The sequence below is a fragment of the Octopus sinensis genome, linkage group LG20 (genome assembly GCF_006345805.1).
Source record: "Octopus sinensis linkage group LG20, ASM634580v1, whole genome shotgun sequence".
Taxonomy (NCBI): domain Eukaryota; kingdom Metazoa; phylum Mollusca; class Cephalopoda; order Octopoda; family Octopodidae; genus Octopus; species Octopus sinensis.
In genome coordinates, this window is record NC_043016.1 from 21,421,826 (window position 1) to 21,445,382 (window position 23,557).

A 23,557-nucleotide genomic window follows, 5' to 3' on the forward strand; every position below is an offset into this window, starting at 1 on the left:
GATGTTAGTTTACTGGGAATGAAACAATACAGTTATTAATGTTTAGCACACTGATTTGTCCCTAGAAATGTTTCCTTAATCTGCATTATTTTTGAGGGAGAAAAAGACGTGAGCATCTACTGTTTTAAAATTGTTATAACTTGCATTGTATCACATGTACAGACCCGGTTTGTTTGCATACTAATAAAGGAATGGATGAGTAATATTTTGATGTAACGCATTATGTTCTACATACATTTTTTGAAACTGCAAAAAAACCTCCAAAACAAACAAAAAACAAATGTGTTGACATATTTTAATCATACCTTGAATATTGTCTGTGGAGTTTTAGATGCAGTCTACCTTGTAGTACCTCTGGAAGCAGGGGTATGGGCAGAGTGCCCTATCACATTTTCTGCACATGAACTGAGTCTGGTAGTGCTTCTTGTCTATGTTCAAACAAATAGCACAACTTGGACAAGAAAGCCTGCCAGAATTCAGGTGTTTTGGATTAATGATAAGGTGGTCTTCTGTTAACACCAGCCTTTCTGAGGGAGGGACTTCTGTCCTCTTACCTTTTGTGTGAGACACACCTAACTGGTAGAGAATGTACAATTTTTAGCCTGAACTTTGTTCCACCGCTTGTGCAGCACCATGTAACATGTTATCTGCTTGTCTATTCTGTGTTGTGACCCTCCCTGAATGTGCTGAGAGTAGGGCTACACAGCACAAGGTTTGTACACAATCCTGGTATGATCTTCATGACACTTTGAACAAACTTCTTTTCTGAAGGTCTCAGCAGACTAGGCAGTCATCAGCAGATTCACAGGCCTTTTGACACAGCAGGGAATGTACAAAATGTGTCCATTTCTATGTGTGATGGAGAGATAGTCTGCTTAGGGTCTTACTACTTTGATTTCACTGAGTACAACCTGGCAGTTTACACACAGTGTGCCACATGCCCCTGTTCCATGTTGGGCCAGATCCTGAAATAATGCAAGGAACGAAAATTCTCCATGTAAATGACTTGGTCCTTATTTTGCACATTCTCTGACAGGGAGGCAACCACTTCATGTGTAACTCTAGCTACCCTTGATGCTCATACTGTTTCTTGGCTGAAGTACAGCTGCCAGTTGTAGACATACCCAGTTTTTACGTCAGCCTGGCTCCACTCGGTTGGTTTTGCTGGAATGTAGATTAGTAAGCCTGTTCTTCCTTTAAAAAGAATCATACTTTTATCCACTGAAAGATCCTTTCCAAGATAAAAATATTTCTGCCAAAGTGGCACAAGCTTTTCAAACACTGGCTGCATCTTATGTGCTCCATCATGTTCAGGGTGATTCTTTGGTTTTGCTTTGGAGTTGTCTGAAAGATGGGAAGAGGACAGGATTTACTATAAACATAGCCTCCATTTTCATCATCACCTCCATTCACTTCACCATTGATATCTAAGTGAATCCCTCAAAATCATCATCTGAGTTTGAATCAAAGATGATTTCTTCCAGAAAAGCTTCATTGGATGCAGGAGTGGCCACTTTCGTCCAGATAAACAGACAACAACAAAGCCTACAATTTATTCATAAGATTGTCTACCTCATGGCGAGTGAATAACAATGCAAATGGTGTCAGAAAACAGAAGTTTATCTTCATTCTGAATCAAAAGTAGGCCGTTTCCAGTTTAGAATACCTGAAAGAAACTTTGTGAAGTATTTATTTTAAGCACTCCTCTCAAGGTGACACAATGCACCTGGAGAAAACTCATATGGAAAAATAAGGAGTTGAAATTGATGTAAGCAAGAATACACATCTAGCATCAGTTCTTCATAGCCTATGAACTTTTCAGCCCACCCTCATATAATGATCATTAGTGTATATTGTGAATATGGTTTTTACCTGTTGTTATGCCACTTTCACCTGCCCATGTAGGTTGAATACTGGTTGAAAACTAGTACATGATTTCAATTTCTGGGCATTGATTTCTTGTTTCAGAGTTGAATTTTTGTATGAGTTAGTCTCTGTAATTTGAAGCTGTGCAACTTGCATTGGAAAAAATATTCTGAGATATGCCTTTGTCCTCTCCATTTTGAGATTTTGTAAAGCCCAACAAAATAGTGTTATTTACTCTTATTACAATAATTATGCTCTCATAAACTCACCATTATGCAGAGATTCTATGTTTAAACCAACCATATCTGGCCCAAATATTTTATGTTTTATGTTCTAACTGACCATATTTGGCCTCTTAACATCTATTCTACGCAGTCATTCTTAAAATGAGAGCAGTCACATTATCAAAATCTTGAATCTGCAAGATAATGTATGATTCATTCACAACAGTGTGCATAAATAAGCATTATATTTAACAGAGTGATCTGAATGCTGAAGGATTAAAAATATCCATCAGTTTGTACTTTTAATCTTTACCTGTCCTTAACAAATACATCAATGTCATGCCAACTATGTGATAACTCCATTCTTGCTCAGAATTAATAAATCCTCAAACCACTTAAATAACTGATGATATAGAGCAAAACTGAGTGGTAGAAGCGTTGTGTCCCACCCACATGTAACAACAAACGTTTCACACACCCTACTCCAAGAGACCAAACTACATCTTATTTCTCTTCCTTACATTTCCTCTTCATAAACTACAATTGTCTCCCTCTCCCCCTCACTGCCCTGCTCATTATATTGCTCCCCCCCCACCCCATTTTTATGCCCAGGTTTTTGCTAGTCACTGCAATCCCCACTTCTTACACCTTCTTAGCAATATCTGACTGCTTGTATTATGACCTGTGTACCTCTCTCTTCTTTACTCTACCATCACATTTATGCTCTGATCCATGTATCTCCTCTACAGCAGCGTACCTGTTTCTTATTTCTTTACTGCTTTTAAGGGGCTACACACAGAGGGGACAAACAAAGACAGACAAATGGATTAAGTCGATTATATCGACTCCAGTGCATAACTGGTACTTATTTGATCGATCCCAAAAGGATGAAAGGCAGAGTTGACCTTGGCGGAATTTGAACTCAGAATGTAGCGGCAGACAAAATAGCGCTAAGCATTTTGCCCAGTGTGCAAACATTTCTTCCAGCTCGTCGCCTTAAACGTACCTGTTTCTGCCCTCATTCTTGATCACTCTCCTTCTCTCATTTTCCCTCTGACTAGGTAACCAAGTACCTCCTTTACATCAGTACACCTGTTTCTGTCCTCTTTCTCATACCTCCCCCCCCCCCTTTCTTCTCTCTCTCTCTCTCAATATAAATAAATAACCATGTTCCTCCTCTATAGCAAGACACCTGTTTCTGCCTTTTAATTTCTTTGTTATGCTCTAACTTTTCATTACCTGATACCGGATCACCTCTTCCAATGCTCCCTCTGTTCTGTCTCCCTGTTACACTCTAATCTTTCCATCATCTGACACAAGTTCCCCTCCTTAAATGCCCCTACCTCTCTCAAAATTCCTTGTCTTGTGAGTTATTTGGTGACCCTGCCAGTGCTGGTCTCATGTAAAAAGCACCCAGCCCACACTGTAAAGTGGTTGGCACTTGGAAGGGCATCCAGCTGTAAAAATCATGCCAAAAGTAACCTTGCCTTTGCTAGTGCCATGTAAAAGGCACAGAGTCCACTCTGCTGAGTGTTAGGAAGGGCATTCAGCTGTAAAAGCCCTGCTAAACTGCCAAAACAAACACAGTAGCCTGTGGTAGTCTTCTACCTGGCCAGTGACTGTCAATCATCCTACCCATGACTGCATGGAAGATAGATATTAAACAATGATAATGATGATGATTTCAGTGTCATCTTTATACAACAAAGTCCAAATTCTTTTCTGTAATTAAATCATAAATAAATAATATCATTAAATTCTAACTCACCACTAGAAGGTAGTAATTGCCATTATGCTTCAAAATCAAAAGAAAAAAATATGCTGGAGACATTTGTTTGATAAAACAGAAAAAATAGACAAACATGTTGCAAATAGGAAGTCTTTTGACTGGAAGGTCTTTCTAACAAAAAGGCAAATCTTTGTTTCTTGTGCAGAAAAGTACTTAAGCTCCAACCAACAACATTTGAGCTGTGTTTTCATGCAGTTTAGGATTTGGAGGTGGTTTAAAAGTTAAATTTATAGTTAAATTTAATTCTGTATTCAGAACTCTATTTTATTAAACATTTTAAATGACAAATAGAAGCACTGCTTTGCAAATTTATCAGTGACAACATTTCTGGAGAGTGTGTTACTAAGATGTATGAGAACATGTGGAACAGGAACAGAACCACCCTAGATACATTGATTAAGGTGTATTGAGCCATAGTTCTCAAATTTCTGCTATATGACTGTGAAACATGGATGGTCTGCCAACATCATGTAAGGGAATTGAGCCATTTCCACTCATCTTGCTTCAGAAAACCTGGTATAAAGTGGTAAGGAAAAATCCTACTGATGAACTCATGTCTGTTTGTCTGTCCAGCATCTACACCATCCCAATACAATCATAGGTAGGTCATGTAGTTTGCATGTCAGACCACCAACTTCTGAAGAAACAATTATATGCAAATACTTCCAAGGAGGCCAGAAAAGGAAGTTAAAAAGCTTCTCTAAAGGCCTTCAGCATAACTGTGTCACATGGGGGCAGATAGTAAAGGACAGGGGCAAGTGATGATCAGCTGTCCACAAGGGAATTCATACATGTGAAACCAATAAAATTGCTACAGCTAAGCGATGCAGATAGGCCAGGAAAACCAGTGCCATCCAGTTCTTAGCTACTATTACCATACCCTATCCATCCGGCTGGAGAAAGTTCCAAGTGCAGCTTGGACCGATCAGCCACTAACACTCTCATGAAGCCTAACCCCCTACTTCAGGATGACTAGACAGTCGTTGTTGCCCCGATAGATGAACAAGAAGGATTTTGAAAAATCAGTGGAAATGTAATAATATTGGCAGTTAGTGGAGATGTAATGATATTGAGGATCAATGGAGAGGTATGATATTGAAGAGCAATGTAAATGTAATGCAACTGAGGATCAGTGGTGTATTGATATTGAGGATTAGTGGAGATAGCCTGATAATGAGGACTAGTGAAGAAGTAACAATATAAATTTACCTTTTATCATTGGAAGCAATAAACCATAATATTGTTACAGTTAGTTTTTCACTACCAAATTATTTAATAGCATATATGAATTTTTTTTATTTTCTCATGCTATCAATACAAGGTAATACTAATTTTGGATTTGGAGGCTCAGGATTTGGTAGGTATTTTGAATACTTTATTGTATTCTCAGTTTTGTGAATAAGTAATTTTTTTATTGTTTTCAGTTATTAGAAGTTAGATGTGGTATAATTTTATGTGTATATTTTATTAAATAAGCACTTCTATTTATACATATTTGCACTTAGGAATTTTAAGATTCCTAATAGTTTACTGAATTATAGAAAAACATTTTATGAGAGCTGTTTACATTGACCACTACCAACAATTGTTTGTGCATATTCGGGAAGAAAATAATGTTCTTAAAAATAATATTCTGAATTTTCACACTCATGTTGAAACCCGATTTGTTATGTAATCTTGAATTTATGTGTTTGGCTTCAGGAACTGATGTGGAATAATTGTTTTGCATCTAGAAATAAAATCCTTTTCATCAATCCAAAACAATACAGTTTTTGGTAGTGGTGGTTCACTTGTTATTCACTTTGTATTTATGTCATTTGTAATGATAAAAGTCAGAAACTCAGAAAGCACCTTAAAATGAGTTTTTGTTTCTTCAAATGCTTACATTGTATTTATTTGTGATGGTCAGATTATTGTAAAAATTGATATTGTAGAAATGATTTAGTTTTCTTGAATTGTAAATAGTAATTTGTGCTAGAAATGTAATGTGTAGAGTTGTTAATTACAATGATAATTTAAAAACAGATAGCTTTAAGAGATTATTGAAGGAAAGATCATGCATTAGGATTGCAGAAACATCTAGCCCAGAGTTGCAACATTGACTCATCACAGTCCATGCTGTTGTGTGAGAATTTTGTCAGCTATATAGCTAGGGGCCCTTGGCAGCTTTGGTGTCACAGTGGAAAGGGCTGAAACTGCTGCAGAATTGCTTCACTGCCTGATGAGATATTGATTCCTGCATTCAGCGACTGAGTGCATCAGCAACCCTCAGCACTCAAGTATTTATTTGAATGGGCAAAGATTACAACAGGGGAAAAAATCCTTGACCTTTTTGAAGCTTTCCCATAATAAAATTTATGGTTGGGCTAAATTACTCACTTCAGTAAATGAATGTTACAGAATTTAAATAAACAACAGGGGAAGGGATTTAAAGTTTTTCTTGCACTCACATGACAGGTTTCTACACTGTTTTTTGCCTCCCACATTCACTTAAACTGCATTAGTTTTGAGCTATAGTATGAAAACATTTTGTCAAAGTACTGCGTAGTGAGAGTGAATTTAAAATGTGTGGTTGTGAAACAAACTCTTGAACCATACAGCCACATGTCATTGTGTACATTCATGCATGTACATGTGCATATTGTCATCATCATTTTAGTGTTTACTTTTCTGTGCTTCATCATCATCATCATTTAATGCCCATTGTCCATGCTGGTATAAGTTGGATAGTTTGACCAGGGCTGGTAAGCTGAAAGGCTGCACCTAACTCCAGTCTGATTTGGCATGGTTTTCTATGGCTGGATGCCCTTTCTAACACCTACCATTCTGAGAGTATAGTGGGTGCTTTTACATGCCACTGGACGGGTGCCATTTGCACAACACCAGTATCTTCCATGACTGCAATTTTACTTGGCTTGATGGGTTCTTCTTAAGAACAACAATGCCAAAAATCATTTGTCATTGTTTCCATGAGGCCCAACATGCAAAGGGAGCTTTTCGCGTGCCACTGGTATCAGCCACTTTGCCTTTGTGAGACCCAAAACTTGAAAGGTACTGATACCCCGCCCCTCTTTTTTTTTATTATTCAATCCATGGAAGAAAGCATAGAGTACTATGGGTTGTAGAGAGGTAAGGAAAAATCTGTTTGTGGTCATTGGCTTGTTCAGTCCATATGATGCTGATGTGAACATCTTCCATTTTTTTCAGGATTAATTAGCCATACAGTTGGTATCAATTAAATCAGTTATGTAATCCTCTGTCAGAATTTCCTGTTTATTTAAATTTAGTATTATCGGAAAGGTACTGTGTTTTATGGCATAAAAAATACAAGGGTGTATTAGACACTGCAATTTCAGCTGAGCATATTCAAGAAGACAAAGTTTTTAGTGCGTTACAGTGTGAATTTTTGAGCCTTTATTTTTTTTTTACAGAAAAGTATGTTTTATGTGTCATCAAATACAGTAAGTGAAATGGCCAAATGTAATAGCATTGTACAATTGGATGTCTGGACCAATATACAGTTCTATTTCACTTAATGTATACTATGAAAACCAATACATAAGTTTTGGGGGGTTTTTTTAAACTTATATTACAAAAATTATATTACTGATATTTTATGGTTTATATTGTAATTAGCTTTTGTATTTAAAATTTACGAAATGTAGTGCATTTATTTGATTAAAAAATTTTTTTTATTTGTAAGTGATTACTGCAGTATATATTTATGCATCACAAATTTATTAAAAAATTACAAACATTTTTCTATTTGGAATCAGTTCATGTAATTAAATTTTTCTTTTTAACATTTAGGTACATCTGCAGGAGCAAGTATCTTTAATAACAAACCATTTGGTACAAATAATGCATTAAACCAAAGTACTAATTTCAATTTTCCAAATACTGGCGCCATTCCACTTGGAAATCAACCTAAGCCTTTTGGACTTACCCTTGGTGCTAGTTCAACTGGTAAATATTGCTTTCACTTTCTTAAGTTTATAACAAAATATTGTTTTTGCTTAAGTATAGAATAATTCCTCCATGTCTGATTGTTTGAAGTTCAAATAGTTAACACCAACCTGACTTGCCCTCCCACCCAGGATTTGGATGTCATGGACAGGTTTGAAGTAATGATTTTGGTGTAGGTTTTAGAAAAATTTAAGCTAATTCGTACTTAATCCAAGTAGAAGAGGGTCATTGGTGCTTAACTCCAAGTCAACTGTGATTGAATAGACTAATATATAACTCTATATATGAGTATGCCACTTTTATGTATATCAGGAACCATATTGTTTAATGCAGCCTTTATTTAAGAAGGAAGGGCAGGATTTGAGACAGATTTGGGTTCTATATCTAGCAGGTCGAGCGACTGTATAGGGGTTCCCTTGAATGTAGATTTATAGCTACATGTAGATTGTATATGTAGATTTATATTTAGCAGCATAACTTGGTTATGAAGTCAGTTGTAATTAGGATTGTTTTGATTGCTCTTTGTGAAGGATATATGATGCAATTTTAGGGAAAAAATAAACATTATACAGTAATGCAGGTTATATAATAAGGGGTGCATTAAATGATCGGGTAGTCAATTTATACAATAAATAGTATTGACTGTATAGAGAAAAGAGAAGGAAAGCAATGATCATTGAAAGAGGTGTAGAATAGATAGTTTCTGTTGTAGAAGTCTCAAAAGTGTAGAGTTCATTGTGGCAATAAAAATGCACAGGAAGTAAGTGAATTAAAAGGCTGATTTTTAGTGAAGTCTAGTTCATTTGTAAGATCACTTCTCCAAGGGAAAACCCAATTTGGTAAGTAGTTAGTTAATTCGTTCCTTAATAATGTCAAATATTAGTGTTTTGCCAACTCTTGGAAGATGCTGGATGATATGAAAGCTAGTTTGTTTCATGGGGACGAATGGAATGAAAAGTGACCCTTTTTGCATGGTGTCGGTTATAATATACAGGAAGTTAGTTTAACTTGGTAACTTGGATTTCAGATGGAACAGTCAGTATAAGTAGGAGTGTGAGTATTTTAAATTTTTTTCTGTGTTTTTTTAAAATTCTTTTATGCATTTTTTAATTCAATTTCAGGACTAGGTTCTACCTTTAATAATACAGGATCAGGATTTAATCCTGGAGGTAATACATCTACTCTAGGAAGGTAATTGAATATTTTATTTTAATTTCAAATTATGGCAGTAACAAGGATATTAGTTAATGGTAATTGTTTTGCTTCAAGTTATTGATATATTTTGTAGGAAGATGGGAGTTTCGTGTTGACTTGGGTTGCATGTTGATTTTTATTGTCACATCATTTATGAGGCCCAGCATTTTAAAATTAAACCTAGCCTTTTCTTCTTGTTCTTTCTGATATCATTTCTTTCTTAAATCACTTATTCACTACCTTATCATTTAATCTTACCAATATACAGGATTACACTTAATACATGTATAGTTGCTAGGAGTGATGAGCTAACTTAATTTGTATATTTGTCTGCTAACAACTTGTAAATGTGCTAAAAACAGTCTTTTCATTTTGTCTGTGTTACAAAGGAATTTCTTGACCTAACTCTTTGCCTGTCTTGTATATCACGTGATATACAGGGCATATTTCCTTTGTGTCCATGCATTGTATATGATACACTTTCCCAACTTTTTTTCAGTCACTAGGGTAACTTAGGACTTATGAAAAGAAAGATTTATATTGCTCAGAATGTATGAAACAAGAGCTAAAAATCTGTAAACAAGCATGGACATTTTGGATAAACTTATGAAAATGATTTGGACTGGGAAAGGATTGATACAGACTTTGTTCTATTCACCACATAATACTGAACTTTCTGAAAACCTGGATCTATAAACTATATAAACCATGTTGGTTCATTATCATTTTTTAAATGAATAATTTCATTATTGAATTCTGTTTTGTTAAAATTAAATCAGAAGAAATATATATTATTTACCGGGATATTGTCCTAGTAAATAATATATTTTATTCTAAATTCAGGCCCATTACATTTTCAACAAACTTTTATATCATATTTTCCACTCCTAAACTGATGGTTGAATAGATAAGAGTATGTGTTCAAAGCGTTATTAATGCACTTTTGTATACTTTCTATATTTTCGGTACTATATACACAAATATATTAGTCAGCTATCAATTTGAGAATAATCCCTGGTGACCCTGTAAATAAAACACATCGCAAAGATTGTTTACAGAAGATCTATTACTCTGTTACTATTTTTGATGAAGTGATAAGGAATTTAAAGAAATCACCCAGTTCTTGTCTAAATTGAGCCAGTAGTTTGTTTTTATTTGGTGAAATGACTGACCTATACTAAGCACAATATAAAACTAGAAAAGCACTTGGAGAGCGCAGACCTCTGCCAAGCAGCTCATTTTCACTCATATACATGCATGCTGAAAATCACCCAATTTCCCAAGCCAAGGGTAAAAAAAAAAACACAGCCATATGATTAAAAAAAAACCTTTAAAAACAGGAATCATCTGAAGCAGTTCACAACCACCATCATCATCAGCAGCATTGTCATTGCTTCCACTTCAACCACATACACTGCCATCAATGTCATCATGACGGTTACGTTGACAATCACTTTCACCACCACAACCTGTATAACCACTGCAATACCACCATCACCTCAGCATCACACATCACAATGCTCCTATCGTAATTATAACCACCGATACTATTTTATCCTCCTCCCATACTTATCTCGACCATCATCATCATCAACACTGTCTCTAAACAGCAACGCCACCATAGGTTATGTGGAAACGATGTGTTTTCAAGGGAGATAATCAAAGAACGCAACCTTGTAATACTTCTTGTAAAGTAAATATAACAAATGAAAAATACTTCAAGAATCCATAAAAATTCCCAGATCACTACCAAAATTTCATCATCACACAAACAGACAAACCAATGGCAATAAAAACATCACCTCCTTCCTTTGTTGGAGATAATAATATATAAAATAAATATATATAAAATTGAGTTCTATTCTGTGTTTAGCTTGTTATTTTATACCTGCCAAACATAGCTGGTATAACCAATGCAAGGCTATACATTATTGTGAGTGTGTGTTTAATTATTAATTTTATGTTCAATTTTTTTCTCAGCCATGCTTTGTCCCTTTCTGGATCAACATCAGAACAAGGAAATTTGCAGCAACATTTAAAGCTTCTAACTCATAACCCTTATGGAGATTCATCTTTATTCATGAATTTGAATGACGTAAGTAAATATTAAGTAAATAGTTGCAGTAAATCATTGTAGCTAAAATGGTAGTTTGAAATGAGAAATTTTGGAAGTGTTTAGAATATGAAGTAATGAAAAATTAGACTTCTGAGAAATGATATGGGAAGCTAGTTTAAAGAAATATAGTATTTAGTTGCATGGTTTTTTTTTTTTCTTTTTTTAGGTAGATAAATCATTGGGAAGAGGATTTATGTTGGTTGGGCCATGTATTAGATTTTAGAGTAAATGTTGTATCTATCTTACCCTTAAACCTTACACTAAACATTATATCCAGTTATTATTCTCAGGGAAATTATGCGCCTTACTTCATATAATTATGTGGTAGCTAAGATATCTTCAATTGTCAAATTTGATTCATGCTAAACATGCCTTCTGTTTTTATGTTTAAATTTCATATTTCAGAGTAAAATCAAAACTGAAGATGTTCTTAAGCCTACTAATCCAACTGCACAGAAAGCTGTATTGTCTAGTCACTATAAAGTAGGAACTCGTCCACTGGCCAGAGCTAAACCAAAATCGCTATTACCCTTGATTTCAAAGAAAAAAGTAAGTATAAAAAATTCTTTTAATTTTTGTGTGGACAATACTGGTGACAGTTGTTCACAGTGCCAGTGACGCGTAAAAGGCACCCGTGATGTGGTGATATGTAAAAGGCACCCACTACACGCTTGGAGTGGTTGGTGTTAATAAGGGTCTCCAGCTGTAGATTCCAAACCAAAATTAGACTGGAGCCTGGTACAGCTCTCTGGTTTACCAACTCCAGTCAAACTGTCTAACACATGCCAGCATTGAAAATGGCTGCTAAATGATGATATTTTAGCAAATACTTGCTTATAGTATTTGTTTTTGTAAGTATTTGTATTATTAAATAAATGTATTATTAAACTTTTCTGAAAATATTTTAAATCTACCTTCATTTTGAAATTGTACCTATATGGTATTGATTGATATTTTTCTATTTCAAATAGATGCAAATATTTGATGGTTTGGATGAGGAAGATGAATTTGGGTTCAATGGAGAAGATTTTTCATTAAAACGAAATATCAAAAAACTCGTTGTCAAAAATTTATCTACTTCAGCAAAGACAAGTTTTAACAGTAATATAAAGACAAACAGGTGAGTTAATTGTGTATGCATAACACACTGTTGTTTTCTTGCATTCAAATTTTCTCTCTATATCTCAACCCCCCACACAAACAAACATCTGCTATGCATGTTTCTCTTCATCTCTTCCTCCATCTAATTGTTTAATTCTTTTCTGCTTATTTTCAGTTGGCTTTCCAGTAACACTGTGTCTTTCAATTCCAGTGAAAAGGTGATAATGTAAGTGGATTCTCTTTTAATTGATCTTTCTTTAAAAAGTTAATTTGAAAATGAAATTACTGAATTGAATTTGTGTTTCTGTTTTAATTTATTTTTCTAAGATTATGTTGCCTGGAAAAAAAAAACCAAAACAAAACAAAACAAAACAAGAAGTAGCATCATTTACAATAGATAACTTTATCTAGTCAGTTTATATGTACCAATTTAAAAGCAAAACAGATATGAAGAGAATTTCAAAGATGGTCTATTAAGATTATAATTACCTTTGTTCTGTTTTCTCTATCTTCAGAAACTCTAATGGTAAGGATGAAGAAAACAATACATCTGATGGCACGCAGATTAGCTCTTGTACTGAACTGAAGTAAGTTTATCACTCTCTCTCTCTCTCTCTCTCTCTCTCTCTCTCCGTTCGCCAGCCTCATCTGGCACCTGTGTCGGTGGCACATAAAAACACCTTCCGAAGACCTGGCAAGACTAGTCGGTCCACCTGTGCATACCTTCCTTCCTTCTTGTGACACTTGTGAAGACCGGTTGAGGCAAGTGAAAATCAAATCAAATCAAATCAAAATAGACAAAATAGATGAACATCAATGGAATTTGTATCTTGTGGTACCAGTGCCTGTGGCACACAAGAAATCCATCAGTGCCGTAGTCAGTGCGGTGGGCACATGACAAACACCATCCGATCGTGGCCGTTCGCCAGCCTCATCTAGCACCTGTGTCGGTGGCACATAAAAACACCATCCGAAGACCCGGCAAGACTAGTCAGGCCATAACCCATGGCCCCTACCTGGGACGTAGTCAGTCCACCTGTGCATACCTTCCTTCTTGTGACACTTGTGAAGACCTGTTGAGGCAAGTGAAAATCAAATCAAAACAAATCAAAATAGATGAACATCAATGGAATTTGTATCTTTGTGGTACCAGTGCCGGTGGCACGTGGCACATAAGAAAACCATCCGAACGTGGCCGTAGCCAGTACCGCATCGACTGGCCTCCGTGCTGTGGGCACGTAACAAGCACCATCCGATCGTGGCCGTTTGCCAGCCTCATCTGGCACCTGTGTCGGTGGCACATAAAAACACCATCCGAGCGTGCCGTCTGCCAGCCTCGTCTGGCACCTGTGTCGGTGGCACATAAAAACACCATCCGAGCGTGGCCGTCTGCCAGCCTCGTCTGGCACCTGTGTCGGTGGCACATAAAAACACCATCCGAGCGTGGCCGTCTGCCAGCCTCGTCTGGCACCTGTGTCGGTGGCACATAAAAACACCATCCGAGCGTGGCCGTTTGTCAGCCTCGTCTGGCACCTGTGTCGGTGGCACATAAAATCACCCACTACACTCTCGGAGTGGTTGGCGTTAGGAAGGGCATCCAGCTGTAGAAACACTGCCAGATCTGACTGGACTGGTGCAGCTTTCGGGCTCCCCAGACCCCAGTTGAACCGTCCAACCCATGCTAGCATGGAAAGCGGACGTTAAATGATGATGATGATGATGATGATATATATATATATAAACAGCAAAATGTCTGTCTGTCTGTGTGTCCTTTATACAAATCCACAATTTTTCAGATAGAGGGCTTGAACTTTCTATGGTCATTAAAAACCGTCCAAGGGTGGTTGTGCACATCTTTACATTTCCCCCAGTCACCCCGCAAAGCCATAAAAAAAATCAATAGAAGTGACTTTTTTGTGAATTTTCTATCCAAAACCCTATCAAAATGCCCGAAACTTGATAAACCAATTGAATGCCAGTTAGCTATATGTGATTGGTCGGAGATTTAGACAGTACTCGCGTGTATGTGCACACGCAGCTGTATATGCGTGCAACACCGGGTCATAGTGCTGGTATATATATAACATCATCATCATCATCGTTTAACGTCCGTTTTCCGCGCTAGCATGGGTTGGACGGTTCAACCGGGGTCTGGGAATCCAAGGGCTGCACCAGGCTCCAGTCTGATCTGGCAGAGTTTCTACAGCTGGATGCCCTTCCTAACGCCAACCACTCTGCGAGTGTAGTGGGTGCTTTTTACGTGCCACCTGCACAGGTGCCAGGGGGGTCAGGGATCGGCCACGATCGGTTGGTGCTTTTAACGTGCCACCGGCACGGAAGCCAGCCAAGGCGGCGCTGGCATCGGCCACGTTTGGATGGTGCTTTTTATGTGCCGCTGGCACTGGAGCCAGTCGAGGCAGCGCTGGCATCAGCCACGTTCGGATGGTGCTTTATATGTGCCACCGGCACAGAAGCCAGTCGAGGCGGCGCTTGCAACGGCCACGTTCGGATAGTGGTTTTTATGTGCCACCGGCACAGGTATCACAACTTCTATTTCCATTGTTATTTATTTCGATGTTCATGTACTTGACTCAACAGGTCTCCTCAAGCACAGCGGGATGTTCTGAAATCCAAGGTACTTTGAATGGGCAGGGGCTATGCGGAACTGGTGCAGGAAGCAGCCCGGGTCTTTGCAGTCACAGCATATCTCCAGAGATCTCCGTTCTTTGCCATTGCCTCAGTGAGGCCCAACGCTCTGAGGTCATGCTTGACTACCTCATCCCATGTCTTCCTGGGTCTACCTCTCCCCCTGATACCTTCAACTGTTTGGGAGTGGCACTTCTTCACACATCTCTCCTCATCCATCCGCAGTATATGACCATACCATCGCAAGCATCGCTCTTGCACACCACGTCTGATGCTTCTTATGTCCAGCATTTCTCTCAGGGTGCTTACACTCTGTCGTGCGTGCACACTGACATATATATATATATATATATATATATATATATATATATATTTCTGGAAGTTAAGACATTTAAATTTATTGCTGATGTTTGGAAGAATTATGTGTGTTAAATATTCCCAACATTTTATAAACATCTAGGAAGGGTTAGAGTGTGTTAACTTTTAAAACTAAAATATATGCCAAAAGTTACTAATAATGATTGTAAAACATTTTTCTGGTTTGTTGATATTAGAAAATTCCAAGTAAACAAAATTTATAGAAACCTATAGAATAAAGTTTTATTGGAAAGGTACATGTATGAAATGAAAATTTCAAGGTTCGCTGACAGCAAACATTTTTCTTGCATGTGTGAGATGGCAAACTTTTTTTTCTTCCTAATTTTGCAGCAACATTACCACACTTATTCACTAACTTAATGGAGAAAATATATTTCATTGGATATTCAAAACATTAAAATTACAAAAGGCAATCTTCATGTCCAACTTAATGTAGATGTTTTATTAAAATATTGTGTTATTTACCATGAGAGAACTTCTCATAAGACTTGTGGTGCGTAAAAGTACTCTTATTTGTATCATTGACAAACGAGAATTGTCTGCTACAGCTGCTAGAACTGCCAGATCACGTGATTTTGCCCTGTTTTGGATTGTCAGTGGCAAATGTCCAGTAGCAACATAACAACTGAATCTCACTATAAAATACCAATGTCTTTTCAGGCACTGATGTCACAAATAGCCAGCAGGCTTATTAAAAATAATTAATAGCTACAGAGCTGTATTAATACTAAAAGGAATTTTTTATGTCCTACTTAACATGGATTTTTTATTTTAATAACACTGTATACTGTATTATTTACTTAGAGAGGGCCTTTCATATGGACTCATGATGCATAAAACAGGTCGAAATCACATGATCCGGCAGTTTTGGTGGCTGTGGCAGATGATTCTTGTCTGCCAGTGATATAAATACATGTGCTTGTATGCACCACAAATCATGAAAGGTCCTCTCTATGTACATAACATAATATTCAGTTGTTTTAACAAAACATCCATGTTAAGTTGGACATAATGATTGTCTTTTGGTATTAATACTGCCTCTGTTTCTATTAATTATTAAAATTACATTTGTGGATGTACTAGCATAATTAGTTTGTATTATAAAAAATAAATCATCATCATCATTTAGCGTCCGCTTTCCATGCTAGCATGGGTTGGACGGTTCAACTGGGGTCTGTGAAGCCAGAAGGCTGCATCAGGCCCAGTCTGATCTGGCAGTGTTTCTACGGCTGGATGCCCTTCCTAACGCCAACCACTCCGTGAGTGTAGTGGGTGCTTTTTATGTGCTACCCGCAAATATTAATTAATAAATGAAAGCAATATGCAGTTTTTGTTAACCTCTTTATAATCATAAACTATTGGTGACATTTTCAAATTGATAGTCTCTCACCAGAAATTTGTTTAAAGGTAACATCTCAAAAATATCTTCAATGATTCAAAATTTTATCAATTTAAAAAGTAATAATACAATTTTAAACTTTTTTTTTTTAATCTGTGAAGTGAAAAGGAGAATGAGTCGGTTGATTCTAACCAAAACAGCACTCAGGATAATTTTAACAATAACGAAACAGAATATGAGGTAAGTGAATTATAATTGTTTTACTATCTCCTTCTGCATCAGACATGTATTGCATTTCAAATTTAACTTCTTAGGACTTATTATTTATCTCTGCTTGTGAACTCAAAGCAGATTTTATAAGTCTTCACTAATAAACATTTCTCATATAAATACACTTCCCAATGCTTTAATTTTAGCAATTAACTTTAGTAGTGAAATGTAAACAAGTAATGAATATTGGAATAAGTTTACCAAAAAAAACAAACAAATAAATTAGCAGTTTGGATATGATTACATACAACAAAAAAGCAATCTAAATCTTAATGGGCAAAAATAACTTTAACTAAAATATCTAGAAAATTGACCATATGGATGAGTGTGTATGTATATATCAACATAATATAAATACACTGTGTGTGTGCATGTGCGCGCGCACACACACACATCTTACCTCCCAATTTGCATCCAAGTCTGCAATACCCTCTTTTTCTTTACTTCATAACACAGTGATTTTATGAGCATTACTCTTATACAGAAAGCCCCCCACCACCACCGTGACCATCTTTGCTTTCGGCTTTGAAACCCACTAACTCCAAACTACACTTACCTGGAGGTTACACTTTGTTATACATGTACACTGACATTGCCCATCCAATGGAGTGTACTGGCTTCATTTCTTTCAAGGTTTTGCATGTTTTGCTGCTATATATAGCATAGCTGTCTGTATACAGGCATCATACAATCTGCCTTTCACTCTGAGGGAGAAGCCCTTTGTTACCAACAAAGGTAATAGTTCTCTGAACTATTCCCAACCAGTTCTTATTCTAGCAGCTATGCTTTCAGAGCAGCCTTCTTCACTGCTAATTTGCTCACTTAAGTAATGGAAACTGTCTGCTACTTCTAAGGATCCCTCTGGACAATTGTGGAAACTTATTTCCTATACATTTTTGGACTGCACATCTGCCACACAATGCCTACTTTCTCTGTTAACTTACCTTTAATACTGCTCACTTTTTATGCATTCATAGCTTGCATTAGGTATACTTTATGGAATTTCTGCCTATCCTTTTTCTACATATTGAGCAGGGCCAACGCCCTGAAAGGATTAGTAATTTGTTTGCTTTCCTGCTTATAAGTACATTTTTCTTTGCTAAAATAATTTTACTCTTGTTCTAGATTTTCTGCTTTTTTTTTTATAAATCCTTAAAATTTCTATTTAAAACATGTCAGCTTATGAAAATAGCTTTAAACATGAGTTGTTTTCCAGTTTCAGAGTTAGTTACTCTTCTAAATGGTAATGTTTGATTCTATGTATAATATTTAACTCAGTCCTTTTCATCTTGTATAATTATTTCATTGTATAGTTATTCATTATTATGTTATTGTATTCTGCATTTGGAAATATTCGGTCACTATTTTAGCTAATAAGTTTGATAATATTGCATAACAAGAAAAAATCGTTTGCTTTATAATTTATCATAATTAAGATTATAAACTGCTGCTGCATGTAAAAATGTGGTATGACAGAAATTAAAGTGTTTCCTACATTTTAAAGTGTTTATTTTCTGATAGTGTTTGTGTTGTTTCTTAATGACCAATATGTGCATGATTATGTATTTGTCCTTAGACTGGAACAGGGAGAGACATCTAGTAAGTAGTTGGGAGCTAATGTCTCCTCATGTTATAAATAATTATGTGAATTATATTGCTTTTGAAAATTACAATCTCTTTCTGGGAGGTAGATTGGTTGCTCAGATGAAAATAAATTATTTGGTGGTTGTGGAATAACCCATTTTTGTTTGATTTTCTGAGATGTGAAATTATTTCTATACCCTGAGACATTCAAGCTAGTGTTCCCATTGTAACTATGACAGTCAAAATCAGTGTACTATTCCAGATCTGTTAGTGATAATAAACATATTTCTTCAAAGCTTGTGTTATTTAAAAATGTTATTTCAACATGTCACTCATTTTTTATTTATACATATACATCAGTATTCCAATGTTCCTCCACATCCTGCCAATATTGTTTTAACGCGACCTGGTTATTACACTGTGCCTAGTTGGCAAGAATTGACTGATATCACTGATGAAAATGGCGATTGCATTGTGGAAGATTTCACAATTGGAAGAGAAGGGTATGGAAGTGTGTTTTTTCCTGGCCCTACAAATATTGCTGGAATGAATTTTGATGAAATTGGTAAGTAATTCTTGTTACTATTACAGTGATTACTCAGGATTATGAGTGTGTGTGTGTGTGTAGAATGGGTCATGAAAGTTACAGATAGAGAGTTATAGCTCAATTGATTAAGAATAGAATTAAACTAGTTAAGATGCAGTTTAGGTTTGTTCCTGGGAAAAGTACCACAGATGTTATCTTACTAATTAGACAGTTGCAAGAAAAATATCTGGCCAAAAGTAAACCATTGTACTTGGCTGTTGTCAACCTGATGAAAGCTTTTGATAAGGTCTCCTGTTCGCTTGTCTGGTGGTCTCTAAGGAAGTTAGGAGTAGATGAGTGGCTTGTTAGAGCTGTACAAGCCATGTACAGCAGTGCTGTCAGTAGGGTGAGTCAGCCATGAATACAGTGATGAATTTAGTGTACAAGTAGGGGTTCATCTGGGCTCAGTTCTCAATCCACTCTTGTTTATCATAGTCCTCCAGGTCATAACAGGAATTTAAAACTGGATAATCATGGGAACTACTTTATGCTGATGACCTCGCTCTTATCGCAGAATTGGAGAAGAAATTCCAGGTATGGAAGCAAAACCTGGAATCAAAGGAGCTTAAAGTTAACCTACCTAATACAAAAGTTGTTAGCAAGGAAGCAGAGAAAATTCTCTTTGCATCAGATAAATGACCCTGCTCAATACGTAGGAAAGGAGTTGGAAGTAATTCCATTCGCTGCACTCTGTGAAAGCTATGGATACATAAGAGGTGCACTGGAATCACAGGTAGATTATTGCCTTTGTATGTGCAAATGTGCAGGAACAATAAGCACTAAGGACACATGGGAATTAGACTCTCTCAAATGCCCAGGAGGCTCTCTTGAGGTTGTAGATAGTTTCTTTTACCTAGGTGACCAAATTGGCAATGGTGGAAGATGTTCTGAAAATATTGTTTCTAGAATAAAAATAGGGTGGAGGAAGTTCAGAGAGCCGTTACCTCTGTTGGCAACCAAAGATCTCATTCAAAGTAAAAGGTAGATTGTATGATGCTTGTGTATACTCTAATCCAATAATTAAATAATTTTGTTGAAATGGGTTACAATTCAAGAAGTAATATAAAAGCATTTGCAATTTAAACTTTTTGGTCATATGAAGATAGTGTTGCTCATTGTAATTACTTAAATTAGTTATGTAGTGTATAACTTTCATACCTTGCATGCGTATGTGCATGTGTACACACACATATACACACACACTTGATTAATGTCTTTTAAAAGATATGAGATTTCAAGTTGTTTGCTAGCTGATGGTATATTGTTTTCTCCAATAGAAGACTTAACTGAGTATATTCATTGTAGATGTACCATATTAATTTATATGCACAGATTTGGCTGAAAAATGCAAAGGATAGTTGTGTAGATTGGACATATATGATAGATGAAACTTCTTATTAACCTTTACGATACCAACCTGGTTGAACATTTGTACTTTAGAGCCTCTGGCTCTGCCGTACAAATGTTTTGTTTTCAAAAGTTCTGAATTAAAATCTTTCACCAAAGTCACAATTTGTTCCCAATATTAGCTTAATAACTTAATTATTTTATTAAATTCTTTGTTATATTTAAAATTAATTGAAAAAATGCAGTAACGAAAGGGTTAATGTTGGGTTTCTGTAAGTTAAGTCATTAGTGTATATTTTGCAATCAGTGTGGAATATAATTTTTTTGAAATACCTGTGTTTCACATCTCAGAAAGAAGCATATATTACAAATGAGAGTTTACAGTGAATTGATTTCTATCGATTATTCCATTGGTTCTTGATCTTATAATCCACCCCATCAGTGACGTTTTTTTATTATTATTTTTGTACCCATATCTCATTAATTAGAAAACATTAAAAAAATCCTTTCTTCGCTGTGGTGTTGACCATGTTCAAAACTTAAAAAAACATTCTTCATTTTAGTAAACATAAAAATTTGTCTGTCTCCCTTTCATTCTTTAACTCAGCCCAACCTCATGAGAAACATTTGACCATACAGCTGACTTATTTTTAAGTACAGTTACTAATTTTGATTGACAAGCTTTGAAATGAAGAGAAAATGTAGGAGAAAACTGTTGCTTGGTGTTTTATCATTTCTGCTGTGTTGTCACACTTACATGTAATATTTTTCAAGTTAACTTACAAAATACATTTCAGTTCATTTCCGTAAAAAAGAAGTAACAGTTTATCCTGATGACATAATGAAGCCTGAGATTGGGCAAGGGTTGAATAAAAGAGCTGAAATAACTTTGGATTGTGTATGGCCTCTGGATAAAACAACCAAAACAATCATCTCAGTGAGTACATGGACACTACCTGAAATTATTTCAATTTTATTATAATCACTCTTATACAGACATTAAAGAATTTATATATATATATATATATATTAATCAAAATATGATGATGATTCAAAGGATTTAGCGGTACATATGTTTCGGGCCTTTATTAGACGGTTTTATAACAATGCATAATTGATGTAAATGTGTGTCTATGGCCTTCTTCAGCCGTGTACAATTACTACTTCAAGGACAACTTACAACTATCAAGCATTCACCCTGAATGTTTATATATATATACACACATACATACAGATATTAAAGAATTAAAAACTTAAGAATGTTATCCTCCTTTAAAATTTTGAATTCTTGAATGAAGCAATGGCATTTTTATTTACAGAGTCCAGACAGACTAAAAATTATGAATTATGAAACACGGCTTGAAAATGCTACAATAAATCTTGGTGGTCAATTTTTGGATTATCGACCTGAAACTGGATCATGGGTTTTTGAGGTGAGATTATCTTTTTAAATGTCTTTTCTTTCCTTGCCTACCATTAGGGCAAACTTTGACAAATTTCTTTGTGTGTGTATGTGAAGATTATATTGTTAAATTCTTTTTGTTTTTATTTTCTTATATTAGGTGAAGCATTTTTCCAAATATGGTCTCAAAGATGATGATTCTGAAGATGATCAACCACGTGATGTTACAAAAGCCATGAAAGAACTTCACCAAAGAAATTTAGCAGTTCAGGTTGGTTTATATTATTTAATCCTTGTGTGAAAATTTTGATTTTTATCCTTCATATCTACTCTAATTTCTTTCAACTTTCTAACAGTATTTAAAATTCTTTGCTAATTCTGTCCATTACTACTTTGTATCAATTAAAAAGAAAGTGTAGTACTTTGTATCTAATTATCTACTGATTCATTAAAAATCTATTTATATTCCTGATTAAATTTTTATTTCCCTTGCAACTACTGGAGCTGAAATGACTGAACAAGCTGTCTATCCTCTTGCATCCAAACATTTTTTAAGACCTTCACTTGCAAATACTTAACAGTTTATAAATTTATATATATGTAATTTTCAAAATAAGAGCTGTTTCAAATATTGGGAAAATATTTGTTATGAGAATATACTGCATGATCAAGCAATAGTGAAATAATCAGAGAAGGGAGCAGTATAAAATAATAATACATACAATATTGGCGCAGGTATGGCTGTCTGCTAAGAAGTATGCTTTCCAACCACATGGTTCCAGGTTCAGTTCCGCTGCATGGCACCTTGCGCAGGTATCTTCTACTTTAGCCGCAGGCTAACCAAAGCTTTGTGAGTAGATTTGATAGATGGAATCTGAAAGAAGCCTGATGTGTGTATGTGTTTGTCTCCTACTACAAGTGTTCTTTTTACATCCTTGTAATTCAGCAGTTTGGCAACAACAAAAAAAAAAAACAAAAGAATAAGTACCAAACTTTACAAAATAAAAAAGTACTGGGGTTGAGAAGTATGACTAATATTCTTCACAGTGTGAAGGAGGAGTGGCTGTGTGGTAAGTAGCTTGCTAACCACCACATGGTTCCGGTTCAGTCCCACTGCGTGGCATCTTGGGCAAGTATCTTCTGCTATAGCCTTGGGCTGGCCAAAGCCTTGTGAGTGGATTTGGTAGACGGAAACTGAAAGAAGCCTGTTGTATATATGTATATATATATATATATATATATATGTATATATATATATATATGTATATATATATATATATATGTATATATATTATATATATGTTATATATATATATATATATATATATATATATATATATATATATATATATGTTAATAAAATAGAACATATGCATATATATAAACATATATGTACGTACCTACCTCTACATGTACATATACACGCATATATGTGTACAGGACACCAAAAAGACGTCGAACACATAGACACAAACCAAGGAACAAGACAAGCAAAAAAAAGAGAGATACAGGACAATAAGCACAACGAAAAATCCCCTTCTTCAGTCGCTAAGGTTTCATCTACTAAACGTTTCGAAGGATAAAAGCGAGACGTATACTTCGAAGAAAACTTCCTTCCCGCGAAAAGCAAATCAATTAAAATTCTGAGATCTTTTCGCAGAGGGGTAAAAAAAAGCAAGACGGTAACGACAGTACAAACATATAAACAGTAAAAAATATATATATAAACAGTGGAAAAATAAATATATA

General features: G+C 35.6%; 1 protein-coding gene across 3 annotated transcripts in view; it reads left to right on the top strand.

Annotated features, from left to right (window-relative positions):
* The window catches only part of LOC115222470 (nuclear pore complex protein Nup98-Nup96), a 92,094-nt gene that overhangs the window by 43,117 nt on the left and 25,420 nt on the right, over nt 1–23,557 (top strand). For 2 of the 3 annotated variants that reach the window (XM_036511690.1, XM_029792686.2), the window contains exons 11-23: nt 5,201–5,236; nt 7,690–7,845; nt 8,967–9,036; nt 11,020–11,134; nt 11,561–11,704; nt 12,127–12,275; nt 12,432–12,482; nt 12,772–12,843; nt 16,781–16,859; nt 18,834–19,038; nt 21,204–21,343; nt 21,726–21,839; nt 21,969–22,079. In XM_036511690.1, the coding sequence (XP_036367583.1) occupies nt 5,201–5,236; nt 7,690–7,845; nt 8,967–9,036; nt 11,020–11,134; nt 11,561–11,704; nt 12,127–12,275; nt 12,432–12,482; nt 12,772–12,843; nt 16,781–16,859; nt 18,834–19,038; nt 21,204–21,343; nt 21,726–21,839; nt 21,969–22,079 (1,442 nt within the window). The remainder of the gene's footprint in view (nt 1–5,200; nt 5,237–7,689; nt 7,846–8,966; nt 9,037–11,019; nt 11,135–11,560; nt 11,705–12,126; nt 12,276–12,431; nt 12,483–12,771; nt 12,844–16,780; nt 16,860–18,833; nt 19,039–21,203; nt 21,344–21,725; nt 21,840–21,968; nt 22,080–23,557) is intronic. The other variant, XM_029792687.2, reaches the window with a different exon arrangement.